At 42.7% G+C, this 16,178-nt stretch overlaps 1 protein-coding gene across 6 annotated transcripts in view; it reads right to left on the minus strand.

Annotated features, from left to right (window-relative positions):
* The window catches only part of DHDDS (dehydrodolichyl diphosphate synthase subunit), a 32,273-nt gene extending 16,095 nt beyond the window's left edge, over window positions 1-16,178 (minus strand). For 4 of the 6 annotated variants that reach the window (XM_025447002.3, XM_025447000.3, XM_049098568.1 and 1 more), the window contains exons 1-7: window positions 16,046-16,178; window positions 15,435-15,552; window positions 13,504-13,620; window positions 12,452-12,594; window positions 9,345-9,461; window positions 8,334-8,435; window positions 256-370 (exon numbers count right to left, since the gene is read on the minus strand). In XM_025447002.3, the coding sequence (XP_025302787.1) occupies window positions 256-370; window positions 8,334-8,435; window positions 9,345-9,461; window positions 12,452-12,594; window positions 13,504-13,620; window positions 15,435-15,497 (657 nt within the window). In that variant the 5' untranslated portion in view covers window positions 15,498-15,552; window positions 16,046-16,178. The remainder of the gene's footprint in view (window positions 1-255; window positions 371-8,333; window positions 8,436-9,344; window positions 9,462-12,451; window positions 12,595-13,503; window positions 13,621-15,434; window positions 15,553-16,045) is intronic. The other 2 variants (XM_025447001.3, XM_049098573.1) reach the window with 2 other exon arrangements.

The following is a 16,178-nucleotide window of genomic DNA, read 5'->3' on the forward strand; positions in this document are numbered from 1 at the left end:
ATTTATTTATTTTCCTCTAGGCACTTTAGAGAGCAAGAACCACAGAGGTGGCAGAGTCAGGGACCGAGGAGGAAGGGACAGCAGATATTATCAGGCACAGCCTGGATGCACGTCCCCCCTCAACTCCTTCCTCTCCAATAGTTCTCTGGTATCAGCATGACTAGGAGTGGGGATGAGCCGCACTAAATCCATCCTATGGGTGCAGTTACAGTTTTCAGGCTGACACAAACACAGCAGTGGTTGCAAATTACTTACCTGCCAGAGCAAGAAGTCGCTGAGCCTCACTTCTCCAGAAGTCCGTATCAAGATGTCAGGATGAGGAGAGTGGTTGGTATAGAGGCACTTATCAAGCAGAGACTCAGAGACATCACTAAGGCAAGTAGGGAAGAGACAAAAGTAAGCACACATCTCTTTTTGGATTATTCTCCTGGTGAACTTATACATAATAAGGCTTCCCAGTTTATAGAACACTTAGCCAATATAGGCAGAGGCCCTTAACATTTAAATGAATGTATGACTTTAATCCTTACAACTACATAAAGTATTTCTATCCTCATTTTATACATAAGGAAACTGAAACTCAAGAGAAGATAAATTAACTTGTCCAAAGCCATTTCACTACAGGCCTAAAACAAGATACACCCAGTAGAATGCATCCTTCACTTAAAGCATCTTGTTTTATTATTTTATTTTTTTTAAGATTTTATTTATTTATTCATGAGAGACACAGAGAGAGGCAGAGACACAGGCAGAGGGAGAAGCAGGCTCTCTGCAAGGAGCCCGATGTGGGACTCGATCTCGGATCCCAGGATCATGCCCTGAACCGGAGGCAGATGCTCAACCGCTGAGCCACTCAGGGATCCCTCATCTTGTTTTTTTAAAATGCATACATCTGGGGCACCTGGGTGGCTTAGTTGGTGAAGTGTCTAACTTGGGCTCAAATCATGATCTCAGTGTCCTGGAATCCAACCCCATGTCCGGCTCTGCACTCAGCCAGGAGCTGCTTCTCCCTTTCCCTCTGCCTCTCCCCACCCTGCACCTGTGCGCCCCTTCTCTCTTTCAAATAAATAAATAAATTATTAAAAATAACAAAAATAAAATGGATATCTGACTCTGCAATTTGATGCAATACTAATGCAACTATTTTTAATAAAGATAAATCAAGGGACCCCTGCGTGGCTCAGTGGTTGAGCGTCTGCCTTTGGCCCAGGGCGTGATCCTGGAGTCCCAGGATAGAGTTCCACATAGGGGTCCCTACACGGAGCCTGCTTCTCCCTCTCCCTATGTCTCTGCCTCTCTCTGTGTGTCTCTCATGAAAAAATAAATACAATCTTAAGAAAAAAAAAGATAAATCTAAACACATTAAGAGGTCTCAGATCTAATAGTAAATGGAAAAAAAAAAAAAAAACAAGCATCAGAAAACACACAGTGCAGGGGCACCTGGGTGGCTCAGTCAATTAAGCGCCTCTTGATTGGCTCAGGTCATGATCTCAGAGTTATAGGTTTGAGCCCTGTTTTGGGCTGTACACTGTGCATGGAGCCTACTTCAGAGTCACTCTCGCCTTCTCCCTCTGCCCCTCCCCGAAACCTTTCGAAAAGAAAAGAAGAAAGAAGAAAGAAAAGCAAAAAGAAATATACAATGCAGAGGTGCCTGGGTGGCTCAGTCAGTTAAGCATCCGACTCTCGGTCTCAGCTCAGGTCTTGATTGGTTTTGAGTTCAAGCCCCATGTTGAGCCCAGAGCCTAGTTAAAAAAGAGGAAAGAAAATATACAGTGCAGAAAACACACACACATACTCAACTACTCACATACATAAATATAAGTATATATAAAAAAAGAACAAAGTTTAGAAAGATACACCATTCTCTTAATGGTGATTACTTCTGGAAGGTTGGATAAGAAGGAAAGACTATCTCTTTTTTAGTTTATGTACTGCTTTACTATTTGAATTTATTATAATGAATATTTTTTTAAAAGCTTTATTTATTATTTGAGAAAGACAGAAAGAGGGAGAAAGAGAATCTCAAGCAGACTCCCTTCTGAGTGCAGAGCCTGACCCAGGGCTCGATCCCACAACCTCGAGATCATGACCTGAGCCAAAATCAAGAGTCAGCCGCTTAACTGACTGGGCAACCCAGGCATTCCTAAATAACATTTTTAAAAATTTTAAGTCATATGGACCATGAAACACTGTAAAAAATCCACACTACTCAGGACTTTTAAAAACAGAAAAATGATCAGCTCTCTTGTGTCTGTTAAGAGCTACTTTCCCAAGCAGATGGACTTTAGAAAGGAGATGGAATGGCAGAGAATGGGAACTCCCACCATTTATCTGAAGTAAAACACTCCTGTCCACGGAAAGAAGGTATGTGTAAGGCCAGTGTCTGTTGGTTCTAAGAACATTGTTTACCTGTCCTACTAAGCAACAAGAGGCAGAATTTGGAATCTCCAAGTGGCAAGACTTGTATCTTGCGAAGGGTCTAGAAGATAAAATTTCTTGGTGGGAAGGTTCTTCCAGGAGCACAGTTTAAATTTTTTTTTTTTTTTTTTTTTTACATTTTTATTTATTTATGATAGTCACAGAGAGAGAGAGAGAGGCAGAGACACAGGCAGAGGGAGAAGCAGGCTCCATGTACCGGGAGCCTGACGTGGGATTCGATCCCGGATCTCCAGGATCGCGCCCTGGGCCAAAGGCAGGCGCCAAACCGCTGCGCCACCCAGGGATCCCAGGAGCACAGTTTAAAAAGGTTCTTCAGTGAGATGGGCTGAGGGTCGTTTTGTTTTGTTTTGTTTTTAAAGATTTATTTATTTATTTGAGAGAGAAAGAGAGTGACCATGAGTTGGGGGAGTGGCAGAGGGACAGGGAGAGAGAGAATCTCAAGCAGACTCCCTGCTGAGCATGGAGTCCGACTTGGGGCTTCATCAGGACCCCAAGATCATGACGTGAGCCGAAATCAATAGTTGGAGGTTCAATTGACTGAGTCACCCAGGCGCCCTGGGGCTGAGTATTTAAAATGAGAGTCTAACTTTGAGTAAGTTACTCCATCTCTTAGTCCTCTTTTTGCAAATCACAGAGAGAGCTTTATTTTTTGTACCATCACATGGGAAACAACATTCACTTATGAATTATAAGACGAAGGACTCTATTTCTTGTCTTGGTAGCATGGTCTTAATTCTCTAAGAATTCTGAGATCCTATACAATCAATATAATTTCTCAGCTCTCTTATCTTTGAAATGGGCACATTTGACCTATCTACCTATATGTTACTGTGAGGGTCAAATCAAATGAAGTAACAGGGGCTCCTGGGTGGCTCAGCTGGTTAAGCATCTGACTCTTGGGATCCCTGGGTGGCGCAGCGGTTTTAGCGCCTGCCTTTGGCCCAGGGAGCGATCCTGGAGACCCGGGATCGAATCCCACATCGGGCTCCTGGTGCATGGAGCCTGCTTCTCCCTCTGCCTATGTCTCTGACCCCCCTCCCCCCGTGACTATCATAAATAAAAAAATTAAAAAAAAAAAAAGCATCTGACTCTTGATTTCGGCTCAGGTCATGATCTCAGGATTTTGAGTTTGATCCTGTGTCAGGCTTCATGGTAGGTGTGGAACCTGCTTAAGATCTCTCTCTCTCCCTCTGCCCCACCTCCTAAAAAAACCAAAAACAAATGAAGTAACAGATTTGAGTGTATCTTAGGAACTAATTATAAAGTACTATGTAGGGTTGCCTAGGTGGCTCAGTCGATTAAGCGTCTACCTTCAGCTCTGGTCATGATCCCAGGGTCCTGGGATTGAGCCCCCCATTGGGCTCCTCACTCAATGGAGAGCCTACTTCTTTCTTCTCCTCTCTGCCTCCCCCTGCTTGTGCTCTGTCAAATAAATAAGTAAAATCTCTCTAAAAAAAAAAAAAAAAAATCAAGTGCTATGTAAATGAAGAAGAAATGTTATTTCCAGTTCCACAACTCTGCTGTGTGACTTCGGATCCCCACTTAAGCTTTCTGAGTTTCAAATGTGTCTGTAAAAGGTTTGTTCCACCTACTTTAGGCAATGGGCAGAATTCTTATTCAAAATGAAGTAAACTCTGGGGAAGGGGGGGGAAGGAGATAAAACTGACAAAATGAAAATAGAACACCTGTGCTATGGCCAACAAAAACCCATCATGGCATTAGCCGTCTACATGAAGACCTTTAATAAATAATTTTTTTTTAAGTAATCTCTACACCCAAAATTGGGCTTGAACCTACAACCCCGAGATCAAGAGTCTCATGCTCTACCAACTGAGCCAACAGATGGCCCAAGAAATAATTTTTATTATTTCTAAAAGTAAAATACCAACTTTCACCTATAAAATTAGAGTAGGTTACTATTTTATTTGGCAAAAATAAGGTGAAATGGACACATCCAGACCCACATCCTAAGATAACAATCCAGAATTTTGATCAGAATTAAGTTTATAGATTTCAATTGTAGCATTATTTGTAATAGAGAAACTGGAAACAGCCTACATAACTAACAACTTGAATAATTAAGTCAATTAAAGCAAGATATATTCTGCAGCCATTAAAAATAATGATATGACAAATTACAAAAAAAGAAGGCATGGAAAAGTGCTCATATTATAGCATCAAGTGAAAAACGTATGATCCAGGTTGTAAAGTGTTCAGAGTGTGATTTGTTTTAAGTATTTATATCATTATTGGCTTTGTGTTTTTTTTAAGATTTTATTTATTTATTCATAGACACAGAGAGAGAGAGAGGCAGAGACACAGGCAGAGGGAGAAGCAGGCTCCATGCAGGGAGCCCGATGTGGGACTCGATCCCGGGTCTCCAGGATCACACCCCAGGCTGCAGGTGTCCCCAAACCGCTGCGCCACCGGGGATGCTCGGCTTTGTGTTTTAAAAAGATGACTCTGGCTGAACGTCGAACCACAACTGATCACTACTTTTGTCAGCACCAGCTTGTGCCCTGTGCATCCATTACTGTGGCAACAAGCACCATGGATTACTTATGTGTGTACATGAAACAGACTGTGAGCCGCATGAAGACAAGCCCCATGACACATTCATCTCTGTATTCTTGCATAGGACCTTCTTGGGACAGAGAAAGACTTGATACATGTTTGAATAAATGAACCAAGCAATGAATCACTGAAAAGAGATCTCAGAAATAAATACATGTTGGTTTTCTGAATGTGAGGAACTTATAAGCTAATACAGTTTTTGACAACGTGCTTCCAAACAATCTGGAACCCAAATACAGGTAACAGACATGGTCACAACTTGATGGGAAAAACCAATTCAGTTGATTAAACTCACACACATGTATTTAAGCAAACAGAAAGGGCTAGAAAGACACACTTAAAATCAAAGTGTTACCAAGAGTGTTGTTGATCCTGGAAGATCTAAATTTTCATCTTTATGCATCCAGTAGCTTGCAAATCCTCTCTGATGAACATGTGTGACCTTTTTAAAAGTATATGCATAGTGGGGCCCTGATTAGCCCAGTCTGAGTAGAACATCAACCTTCCTAAGCTTGCAGCCTCCTTACCTGAGGGACCCTGCCCCACCCACACCATGTCCACTTGACTAATCGCACATTTGCGTAAATTCCTAAGCCATGCAGGGCAAAGAAAATGAATTCGGGAAAACTTGCTGAGCAAGAAGGTGAAGGTAAAGGTCAATGGTTGTTGTTGTGGTATAAGAATCAAGTACACCGAACTAAGAGGCAAGATCAGAGTCCTAGTCCTAGGCATGAAGCCACAGAAATCTACTTGCTAAAAGCTGGCTTTCTTTTCAGCGTAAACATTTGTCTCTTTAAATGAAACATTAACTGGAAAGCACAATAATACTGTGAACTATGAAATCACTCCAAAGGTCAAGAATTAGAAAATCACAATAACCTGTAGTACTCATATAACCCCCTTTGTCTTCTATCTCTCATCTTCCTGTTTGCCCCCCACTGACTTAACCAGCATCTTAATTTCTTGCCCAACAGTTCATTTTCAATCTACAGCTTAACTGACTTCTCTATAGCATTTGACACTCTGCTCCCCATCAATGCCTGCATCCTCCCAACCTGCACCAGCAAATTCCCTTTTCTATTGGCTTCTGTAATACTGACTGCCTGGTTTTCTTCCTGCCTTCCCGCCTTTTTCCTTAAGGCTCTTTCTCCTCTACCCAGCCAGCAGAATTTAAGAGTTTCTTAAAACTCGATCCTCGGCCCTCTCCCCTTCTCAACCCAGACTCTCTTCAATGTCCTCACACCCTCTTTCCTTTGGTTACCAACTACTCAAATGACCCCCATGCTGATATGTCCAGTCCCACCTCTCCTCACAACTGCTGACCTGATATCTATTTTAAACCTCTACAGTGTATTCCAAATTAAACTGCTGAACTTCCTCCTCAAACTGAATTCTCCCTCAGGGTTCCCTGGCACAGGGAAAGGCACCACTATGCACTGTTTTGGAAGTAAAAAACCCAGGAGTCACTCATAATCATAACACAGTCCTTACCCAGACTTAGCTCATCAAGGCATCTTGATTTTATCTATTTCCTAACACCTTTTCTGCTTATCTAATCCCATTTTCAGAGCAACTTTCTGATTTTTAATTTAGTTTCCCAGGTAAATAAAATTATGCCCAAGAAGGAAATCAGACAAATTCCTGAGTCCCAAGGTCCTAGACGACAGGAAAAGGACGAGCACTCTGAAATCAGCTCTAGAGATGAGTTATCTCTAGTGCTCACTAACAGAATGGCCTAGGGAAAGCCAACCTAACACTCAGCTCAGTTTTCTCATCTATAAAACGGAGAAAACACATGAACCTCTCACAAATGAGATCAATAACTGAATAAAATACAGAACATAACATATTGCCTGGTACTTATTTTTGCTGGTACTTTACTCTTGCTATTATTAGTTTATTAATATTATTACCAAATGTTACACTAACATGTAACATGAAGGGACCAAGTGGCTAGATGGCTTCCAAAGTCTCTCCCCTTCTTTTTTTTTTTTTTTTTTAATTTTTATTTATTTATGATAGTCACACAGAGAGAGAGAGAGGCAGAGACACAGGCAGAGGGAGAAGCAGGCTCCATGCACTGGGAGCCCGACGTGGGATTCGATCCCGGGTCTCCAGGATCGCGCCCTGGGCCAAAGGCAGGCGCCAAACCGCTGCGCCACCCAGGGATCCCAGTCTCTCCCCTTCTAATAGGATTCCACATGCTGCTTATAATGAATACTTTTTGAAAAAAAAAAAAAACCTGAAATCTTGCATGAAACTGTGATACAAAAGACCTAAAGGACTATACCCTCAACAAGCCACATTCCTAAAAAATCATTCTAGGAAAAACACTGCTAAAGGGCAGGAGGTCATCTTTATTTTTTTTAAAGATTTTACTTTTTAAGTAATCTCTACACCTAACATGGGGCTCAAACTCATAAATCTGTGATCAAGAGTCACATGCTCCACTGACTGAGCCAGCCAGGTGCCCCATTGAGGACATCTTTTTTTTTTTTTTAAGGTTTTATTTACTTATTTAAGAGAGAGCATGAACAAGCAAAGGGGGAGGCAGAGGGAGAGAGAGAAGGAGAACCAGACTCCCCACTGAGCATAGAACTCAACATGGGGCTCGATCCCAGGACTCTGAGAACATAACCTGAGTCAAAGTCAGATGCTTACCTGACTGAGCCACCCAGGCACCTGGAGGGCATCCTTTCAAAAAAAAAAAAAAAAAAAAAATTATGGGCACCTGGGTGGCTCAGTCAGTTGAGCATCTGCCTTTGGCTCAAGTCGTGATCTTGGAGTCCTGGGATCTGGCCCCGAGTTGGGCTCCCTGCTTGGAGGGGAGTCTCCTTCTTCTTCTCCATCTGCCCCTCTACACTGCTCATTCTCTCTCTCAAACAAATAAGACATCTTAAAAAATTTTTAGCACTTGGCTCGCTCCGTCAATGGAGCATGAGACTCTTATTCTTAGGGTCATAAGTTCCGGCCTCATGTTTGGTGTAGAGATTACTTAAAAATAAAATATTTCTAAAAAATTAATTCCAATATAGTTAACATACAGTATTGTATTAGTTTCAGGTGTTAAGGACATTATTTTTTAGTGAGTGCCACAGCCTTGCTACCTGCTACAGCATTTTTCTGGGGCTTCTTGGGGTGTGGTAAACACAGAAATTCTGAAGCAGGCTATAATAAGCCTATCCTAAGCTCTCTCTGGGAAGAATCATGCCCCTAACTCTGTCTACATGCATCTGTGATGGGACTTCTGGCCCAAGTGCAAGGCTTAGGAGGTATACACCTGGTCCCTATCGGTTACCATGATAAACAACTAGTGATACCTGGGATCCAGCAGGCCCTGCTCCACTCCCCAGGCCATCTCTCTCACAGCATTACTGATCTCATGACGGGATGTGTAAGCAAAGCAGACATTTAGGAAACACCTAAGAAGGTAAGAAGAGAGTCATTTAGCAGACAGGGACTAAAGATTGTGGAGTCACAGCTTACAGAGTACAGCTTCCACGGAAGAACACACACACACCCAAATGTGAATCATAGACATCTCTGAAAGGTAAGATAATGAATTCTTTGCATTTTCCAACTTTTCTTAGAATAGACACATTATTTGTTTTGTAATAAGATGAACCCTAATTGGCCCTTTTACCCCCTAACCCTCTGTCCTTCTGTGGCCAAACAGCTTTTAGAGGATATGAATCCACTGTGACATTAGCACAAAGTAGAACAGGAAGGAAACTTGATGAAATCCAATCCACTGCCAAATACGTATTATATTCCAAAGGCACATATAATGAAGTTTGGACTATTGAACTCTGTTTGCCTCTGCATCTGCATGATATCCCAATGTCAGCCTCTCCACAGGTTAAAGGAGTGGGACAGAAAAAGAACTTCTCAAAGGATCTGTCTTCAAGGACAGGATATATACTATAATGTAGAGTATCAGGCAAGTCCTGGAGAACTCTGATCCAGAGCTCAAGGCCACATCCATAGCTTACCCACCCTAAATGCTCATTTCCACCCTATCCTCTGTCAAGTAAAATAATAATGATGATTATATATATATATATGCATATGCATCTATCATGGGGGGTAGGCACATAGAGGAGGATGAAAAACTGTATGTATAAGTACACACACATTTAACAAGTTATTAAGAACCATCTCTTGTCTGCCTTGATGATAGAGGAAGTCTCTAAACATCCCAAACCTCTCCTTGTCTTTTGTACCAAATGCAGACCAAGACCCCACATGCAGAGAGGTCCCACATGTCTCCCTCGAGCTAGCAAGGAGTCAAAGACTGCTACAGGTCACTAAGGGGAAATGTGAACACTTACTTGTTATAGTGCTTGGTGGCCCGCACTGCTTGTGCAATCAGCTCCTGGAGATCCAAGGGCAACAAATGTAGATCACCTAGGACCCGGATACACACTCCGTGCTTCTGCAGTTTCTCCCTGATCAGGAAAAGGAGGCAGGGTTGGGACAGAGAGCCTGTGGAGCTGGAGAACTGCTACCACTCCACTCCCAGGTCCTGAATGCTTCCCTGTGTGTCAGGCACTGTCCCATGTGCGGTGTTTCACCATGTCCCCTCAATGACTCTGGCCAGAGCCTGCCACATTCCCAATTCTCTAGCAAGAAACTGAAGCTCGGACAGGACAGCCAGACAGACTGCCCAAGGTCATACAGCCATCAAGGGCGGTATCAGAACTGAAATCCAGGTCTGCCTGATTTTGAGAACCTGAACCCAAACTCTTTACCACTTCCATTACACCACTTCATGCAAGTCACACTTGATGTATCCCGTCCCATTTTGACAAGTGAAAAAACTCAAGGGCAGGAGCTATATTATTCGTTACTTCTGTACCTTCTGGTAAAATATGTCAGTAACAGCATCATCTCACATTAATTTTGTTTACTAAGTGCCAGACACTGGTCTAAGTGCTTTACATGCATCAACATGTTCCATCCTTACACCAGCCTTTGAAGCAGATACCATTATCATTCCACTTTTACAGATGAGGAAACTGAGGCACAGGGAGATTAGGTAATTTGCTCAACATCAGGTGGCTGGTGAGTGGAAAGCTGAATTTGAACCTAGGGAGTCTGGTTCCAGAGCCTGTCCTCTTCATCATGGCATTTATCTGCTTTCATACAGTAATCCCAAACTCTGCACAGCAGGCACGAATTCAGTTGTCCAACTAGCTTCTCTCACCTGGGGAAGCTATGGAGAAACTGAATGACTAGTGTTTGGAAGATGGGAATTTAATAACAAGAAGTATCCTTGTAGGCTGGGGTATTAGGCAAGTCCTGGAGATCCCTGATCTAGAGTGCAAGGCCACATCCACAGCTGATCCACTCTGTAACCCATATCACTTTTCTTCCAGAGGAACCAAGATCTAACCACCTGTTTTTGAGAATCCAATGAAGCTGTTATAGTAGACATATGTATAGGGATCAAGGTAAAACCAGAATGAAAATAGCTAGATTCAAGTCCTAGAGCCAGCACCTACTAGCTGACTTTGTATAACACTTAGCCTCTCTGAGCCTCAGTTTCCCTCACCCTGTGAACTGGGGGTGATAACCATCTCTGTGTTGAGTGAACTAAAGTACATGAAAGTGCTTATTCTCAGACAACAGGCAGGTTACTTGAGTGGTGTCTATAGGGAAGGAGAGGCAAAAGCCCTGGTGAGGAGTGAGGAGATCTGGGTTACCAACCTGGCTTTGCTATGAGCTTGCTGTGTAACCACGGGCACACCTTTCACTTCTAATCACTACGGCTGTTTCCCAACTGATGAAACTGAACCAGGACAGCAGTTTTCCAGCCTTCCTTTAGCCAAGAACTCTTTCTTTAAAACACATATTAAACAGAAGCCCAATATATAAAATAGGCAAATGCCAACGAGCACCTGATACCCCATTCCCTCTGGCTTCTTTGCACACCCACTCCTTAGAACTCTGAGGTTCTGCGGCACATTGTTGGAAAGCCAATGTTAAGATTTCTTCTTGGGGACACCTGGGTGGCTCAGCCTGCTTCTCCTCCCTCTGTCGTGTCTCTGCCTCTAGGTCTCTGATAAATAAATAAAATCTTAAAAAAATAAAAAGATTTATTCTTGTTCTGTCCAGGACTTTAGAACTGAAGACTCTTTACTGCTAACTGATTCGAGCAATCTCAGTAGCACCTCTACTGCTATGCATTTTGATCTTTCAGGAACTGTAAGATTACCTCCTGTCTTTCAGACTACAAAGTAGTAGACAACAGCTCAGCTCTGGAGTTGGAAAGATCTTGTACCCAAGAGACAACCTAAACTTCTCTGGTTTTCACTTTCCTCCTCTCTACAACTGGGATAATAATCTCTTTCTCACAAGATAATGTGAATGAAATTAAATATATTAAATGAAATGAAATGTATTAAATGAAAATACATGTTAGGCTCAGGGCCTGACACATAGTATAAACACTTTAAAAAGGTGAGATCCATGTGAAGTACAGAAGAACTTGAACATCTGGAAAGTGCCTCCAACACGTCCAACCCCAGCCCTTGGGTGGGAACCCTGCTGGGGACCAAGAAGCAAGGTCTGTGGCCAAGTCTTATTTATCCTACATAAACCAAGAGAAACCTAGCTACCCTCCCCCCCCAATCACCAAATCTGCAATGGGACAGAAATGACAAAACTGTTCTAGGCCCAGCTCCACTAGTACTCTAGGTCCTCTGTTCTCTCTGGTCCCATACCCTGCGTCCTGGTATGGGGAGGAGGTGGGCAGAAAAATGGTTGTAATGAAGAGTCCAGGGCAGTTCCAGCTGGAGAGGTTTCTATGCTTTGAAGCAAATAATCTCCATCAAACTTCCTCTTTGTCCCTTTCTGGCGTTGCTCCCTAAGTTAAGCTTAAACTTAGTGATAGTGAAGAACAATACTGACTCTTCCCCCGTAAAGGCCTCTTACACATCATCCTGTCCCTTCCAAGAGAATATGCAGAGCAGTACAGCAACTTTTTTAGGGATAACTGCATGGCAGAAAAGGACTTCTTCAATGTTTCTCTCATGCTACACCCCTATCACAGTTTATTGGTCATGGGGTAGATACCTGACCTAAGGTGGGCTATTAATTAAGGGCTTTAGTTCATTCAGGGATGCTCTCTTGAAACAGAGAAAGGTGGAATATAGAGGTAGGAGAAAAGGCCCTATCTAACAGATTTCAATTCCTAGATTCAGTTTTGCTTGAGGCTGGTTATACTTGTCCTTGAATTCTGTGAAATACCTTTATGTGCTCAGATTAATGCCCCCTTAAAAAGGGGGAAGAGAAAAACTAGCTTGCCAAAGTTTCCATCAAACAAAGCTAACATTAAAAGGGTTTAGAGTTCCTTAAGCTTCAGATAAGAGAGTTGAGGGTTAGTGTGGGCTGGAGGTGGAGTTAAGAAATACTACCCCCTCTGATAGAATCTTACTGTTCTTCCATCAAGCGGCTGAACTTCTGCCGGGCCAGATCCATCAGCCCGTCTACCTCACTCTTGGAGCGTTTGAAGTTCTCAATGCTGAATGCGTAGACTGTCACCTCTAGGATGCCCAGGTTCAAACACCATCGCAGAGTCTGAGAGGGAAAAACTGCCTCTTACTTAGTCACAAAAAAGAAGCTGGGATCAACAAACCTAAAGACCTCCTCAGAGTATTTGAGAGAGCCCCACATCTTCTCATTCAAGGCAAAAAAATATATATATCATTGCCCTGGCATCAGGCCATGTTCTTGTGTTGAGAAGCTGAGATCCACCCAGACCATATTGCCATTCCTCTTAGAGTTAGCTTCACAGCAACAGACAATATTCCATTCTTGTTGTTAAATTTAACATTCTCCAACTTGCAGCATGCATTAAAAGCATAAAAAGCCCTTGATCTTTGCTTAGAGTGATGACCCAAGTTGTCTGGCACTTTTCCCAGTTTTAAAAGGCTGCAGGCAAACCAGATAGATAGTCACCCTACCTTTGCTCCAGAAATGTCACTTAAAAGAATTTATTCTAATATGGAACTATTTGTAAGATCTAATAATAATGAAATAGCTAAACAAATGTCAGATCCTTATAATAAAATATTCTACAGGGATTAAAACATACAGTTAGAAAAGCTACATATCAACCTAGAAAAAGACTTGCGAAAATATCACGTAAAATAAGGTTACTGAAGATATAGGTGTAATTTGATAAATGTTAAGTCATGCAGAACATACTCAGGGACTGGGGTGAGGCAAAGAAAACTATAAACTGCTGATTTACTAAGATTGTAAGAGAAGTCAATTTTGTTCTTATTTCTAATATTCTGTGATGATTCACTATTTAACTTAATTTTTGTTAATGTTGATATGAGAACTATAGCAAGCAAATAAGTGACAAAACAAACAGCTATTAAAAAAATACTCTCAAACCATAGAGAAGTCAGGGCCTAATTTTGTAGCTAAAGCCCAATTCTCCATAGACTGTTCCCATTGGCTTCTGCCACCCACACTCACCTCAGCCAGCTTGTTGAAGCCCTGCGAGTGGCCTTCCTGTCGCTCCACTTGGCACTTCTTGGCATAGCGACGGTTTCCATCCATTATAAAAGCGATGTGTTTGGGCATTGGGCCCGCCTGTGAAGTAAGAAGACTAACGATACACACAGGGAGACACAAAACCCAAAGCTAATAGGCTCGAGTTAGATGATAAAAGCCCCCTGAGGAATGGAACTGGGTATTTTTAGCTTTTGGCTCAATAAATGGGTATTAAGTGCTTTTACTTATTTATATATGCTTATTTACATTGAGCACTTACTACATGCCTAATACTATGCTAGGCTTTTTATACTTCAATTCAGTTTTCTTTATTTATACAAACCTCAAGTAAATAGTATTATCTTCATTTCATAGGTGAAAAAACAGGCTCAGAGAGGTCAAGTAACTTGCATAAGTCACACAGCTAAGAAAAGACAAAGTGGTCATTCAAACTGAAGACTATGCTTTCAGAATTCATCTTTCAACCATATGTGCTGGCCCACCACTTTGATTTCGTGAATCTCCAACTGGAAGGCACAGGAATGATACTGATGGCTGTGGCCCCGTGGCAAGGATATCCTCCACAGAAAAGAGGAATCCATTCTATCCAATTGCTGGCACACAGGAACAGGGGCCCAATGTTGTTGCTCTTCTAATTACTCAAGAGAAACCAAGCATCGAGAGTTTCATCAAAATGTAAATGTCGGGAACCCTGGGTGGCGCAGTGGTTTAGTGCCTGCCTTTGGCCCAGGGCGCGATCCTGGAGACACAGGATCGAATCCCATGTCGGGCTCCCGGGGAATGGAGCCTGCTTCTCCCTCTGCCTATGTCTCTGCCTCTCTCTCTCTCTCTGTGACTATCATAAAAAAAAAAAAAAAAATAAATGTAAATGTCATGAACCATTTCAAAGCAAACAAAAAAGACATTTTGGGGACCAACAAAACTTATCTGCCTTAGAGCAGCCTTTTGTTGTCTGTCACAGCAAAAATTCACTCCTGAGCCTAATTCCCCTCACTGGAGGGCCTCTTCACTGACTGCATCCCCTCACCTCTCCAACATTTTCAGCTATTGTCCTGCATGTGTACTCTTAAAAAAAAAAAAAAAAAAAATCCAGTAAAATCATGCAGCTTGTTCTTCCCAACACATGACTGCAGTGGTTCCCTAAGAAGACGCCTTCTATTTTCCTGGCCTGCCTGAGATCACTTGGCATTTGTGTGTGAATGTGTGTGGGGGGTGGGGTATAAGGCTTGCTGACTCATAGATTCACTTCTACCCACTGCTTGACAGACTGTAGTTGAAAGACACAATCAGGCTGACTCTCTTCAATCTGAAACCTGTTATATACAGAAAATATAACATTGTTGTGATTCCTAGATAAGAGTGAAGGCAAGATCTGCGGATGTAAAAAGTAGGAAATTGAATGATTGGAATCTTCTGACGGCTGAAAACAGGCCCAATAATAGCAGTAATTAAGAACTGCTAGACCCTGCTGTTTTTGATGTATCATATAAAGTCACATGGTTTATAAAAGATAAACAGAGACTTTCATTCTGTTTGTCTCTCTCTAAAGCCCAAACTCTTAACTATTATGCTATACTGCCACATCAGGGAAAGATTAGCCCATCTAAATCCAAAAGAAGAAAAGGAAAAAGAGATTAAAGTTCCAAGTAACAAATTTCAGCTCCCTATAAGAAAGACCTAACAGTCGATGTTGCCCAATGATATTGAGAGGTCCTGGGGTTCCTGAAAATGTGAAAGTTAGGACAATAATCTGCCAGAAATGTAGACCTGGAAGCTACCTTGCAATTCATTGACTTGCTGGTTCCATTGTTAAATTTCACCTAACACCATGGGTCACTCAATTTTAATGATAGGTTTTGACACAAGATTGCCCAACTAACCAGGAGGCTCACCTTTATAATGTTGGCACAGAACCGCTCCCAAAGTGACAGCTCTCCTTCCTTGATCCATGACATAGCTCCTGCCCTGGCAGAAGATGATCCCAGAACAATAAGACACCAGCCAGGTAACCTCGGATGAACAAGAGAGACTAAATCACCAGAGCTTGCAAAAAGCTTCGGATGACTTTGTAGAGATTTATCCGGACTGTGGAAAGTAGCTAGTAGTAAGTAGGATCCAAAGACACTGGCCTAAGCCTCGAATTCTTTCCCATCCAGAGCTGATAAGCCATGAGACTTCGGAGCAGAGGTCCTTCCTTGATTTTGGCTTGGTGGACTTCGCTTCTATCCCCTCTTCCTCGGTATCTGCACTGACTTTTCCTGAACATCCAACGTGCTTCTTGCCACATCATAGCGCCCACATCCTGATCCCTCCCCGCTTCTTCTTTCTTCATCTTCGCCGAGACTCCGTTTCCCATTCTGCGCTCCGACACACTAATCCCTTCAGGTGTCGTCCGCATCACCTGCAACCTCGGTGGTCTCCCAATTATTTACTCCCTCATTCATCTCTTCCACTGTCCCCTCTGCTTCTCTCACAGCCGCCTTCCCGCCCAGTCACCACTCACCTTTAGCTCACAGCTTGAACACGGCGCAAGCCCCGCACCGCCAGGCGCCCTTCAACCGCTCCACTTCCTCACGACGTGGCGCTGGAAGAACACGTCATCGTTGGGCGCTGGGACACGCCCCCGTCACCTAATG

The sequence above is a fragment of the Canis lupus genome, chromosome 2, assembly GCF_003254725.2.
Source record: "Canis lupus dingo isolate Sandy chromosome 2, ASM325472v2, whole genome shotgun sequence".
NCBI classification, from domain to species: Eukaryota; Metazoa; Chordata; class Mammalia; order Carnivora; family Canidae; genus Canis; species Canis lupus.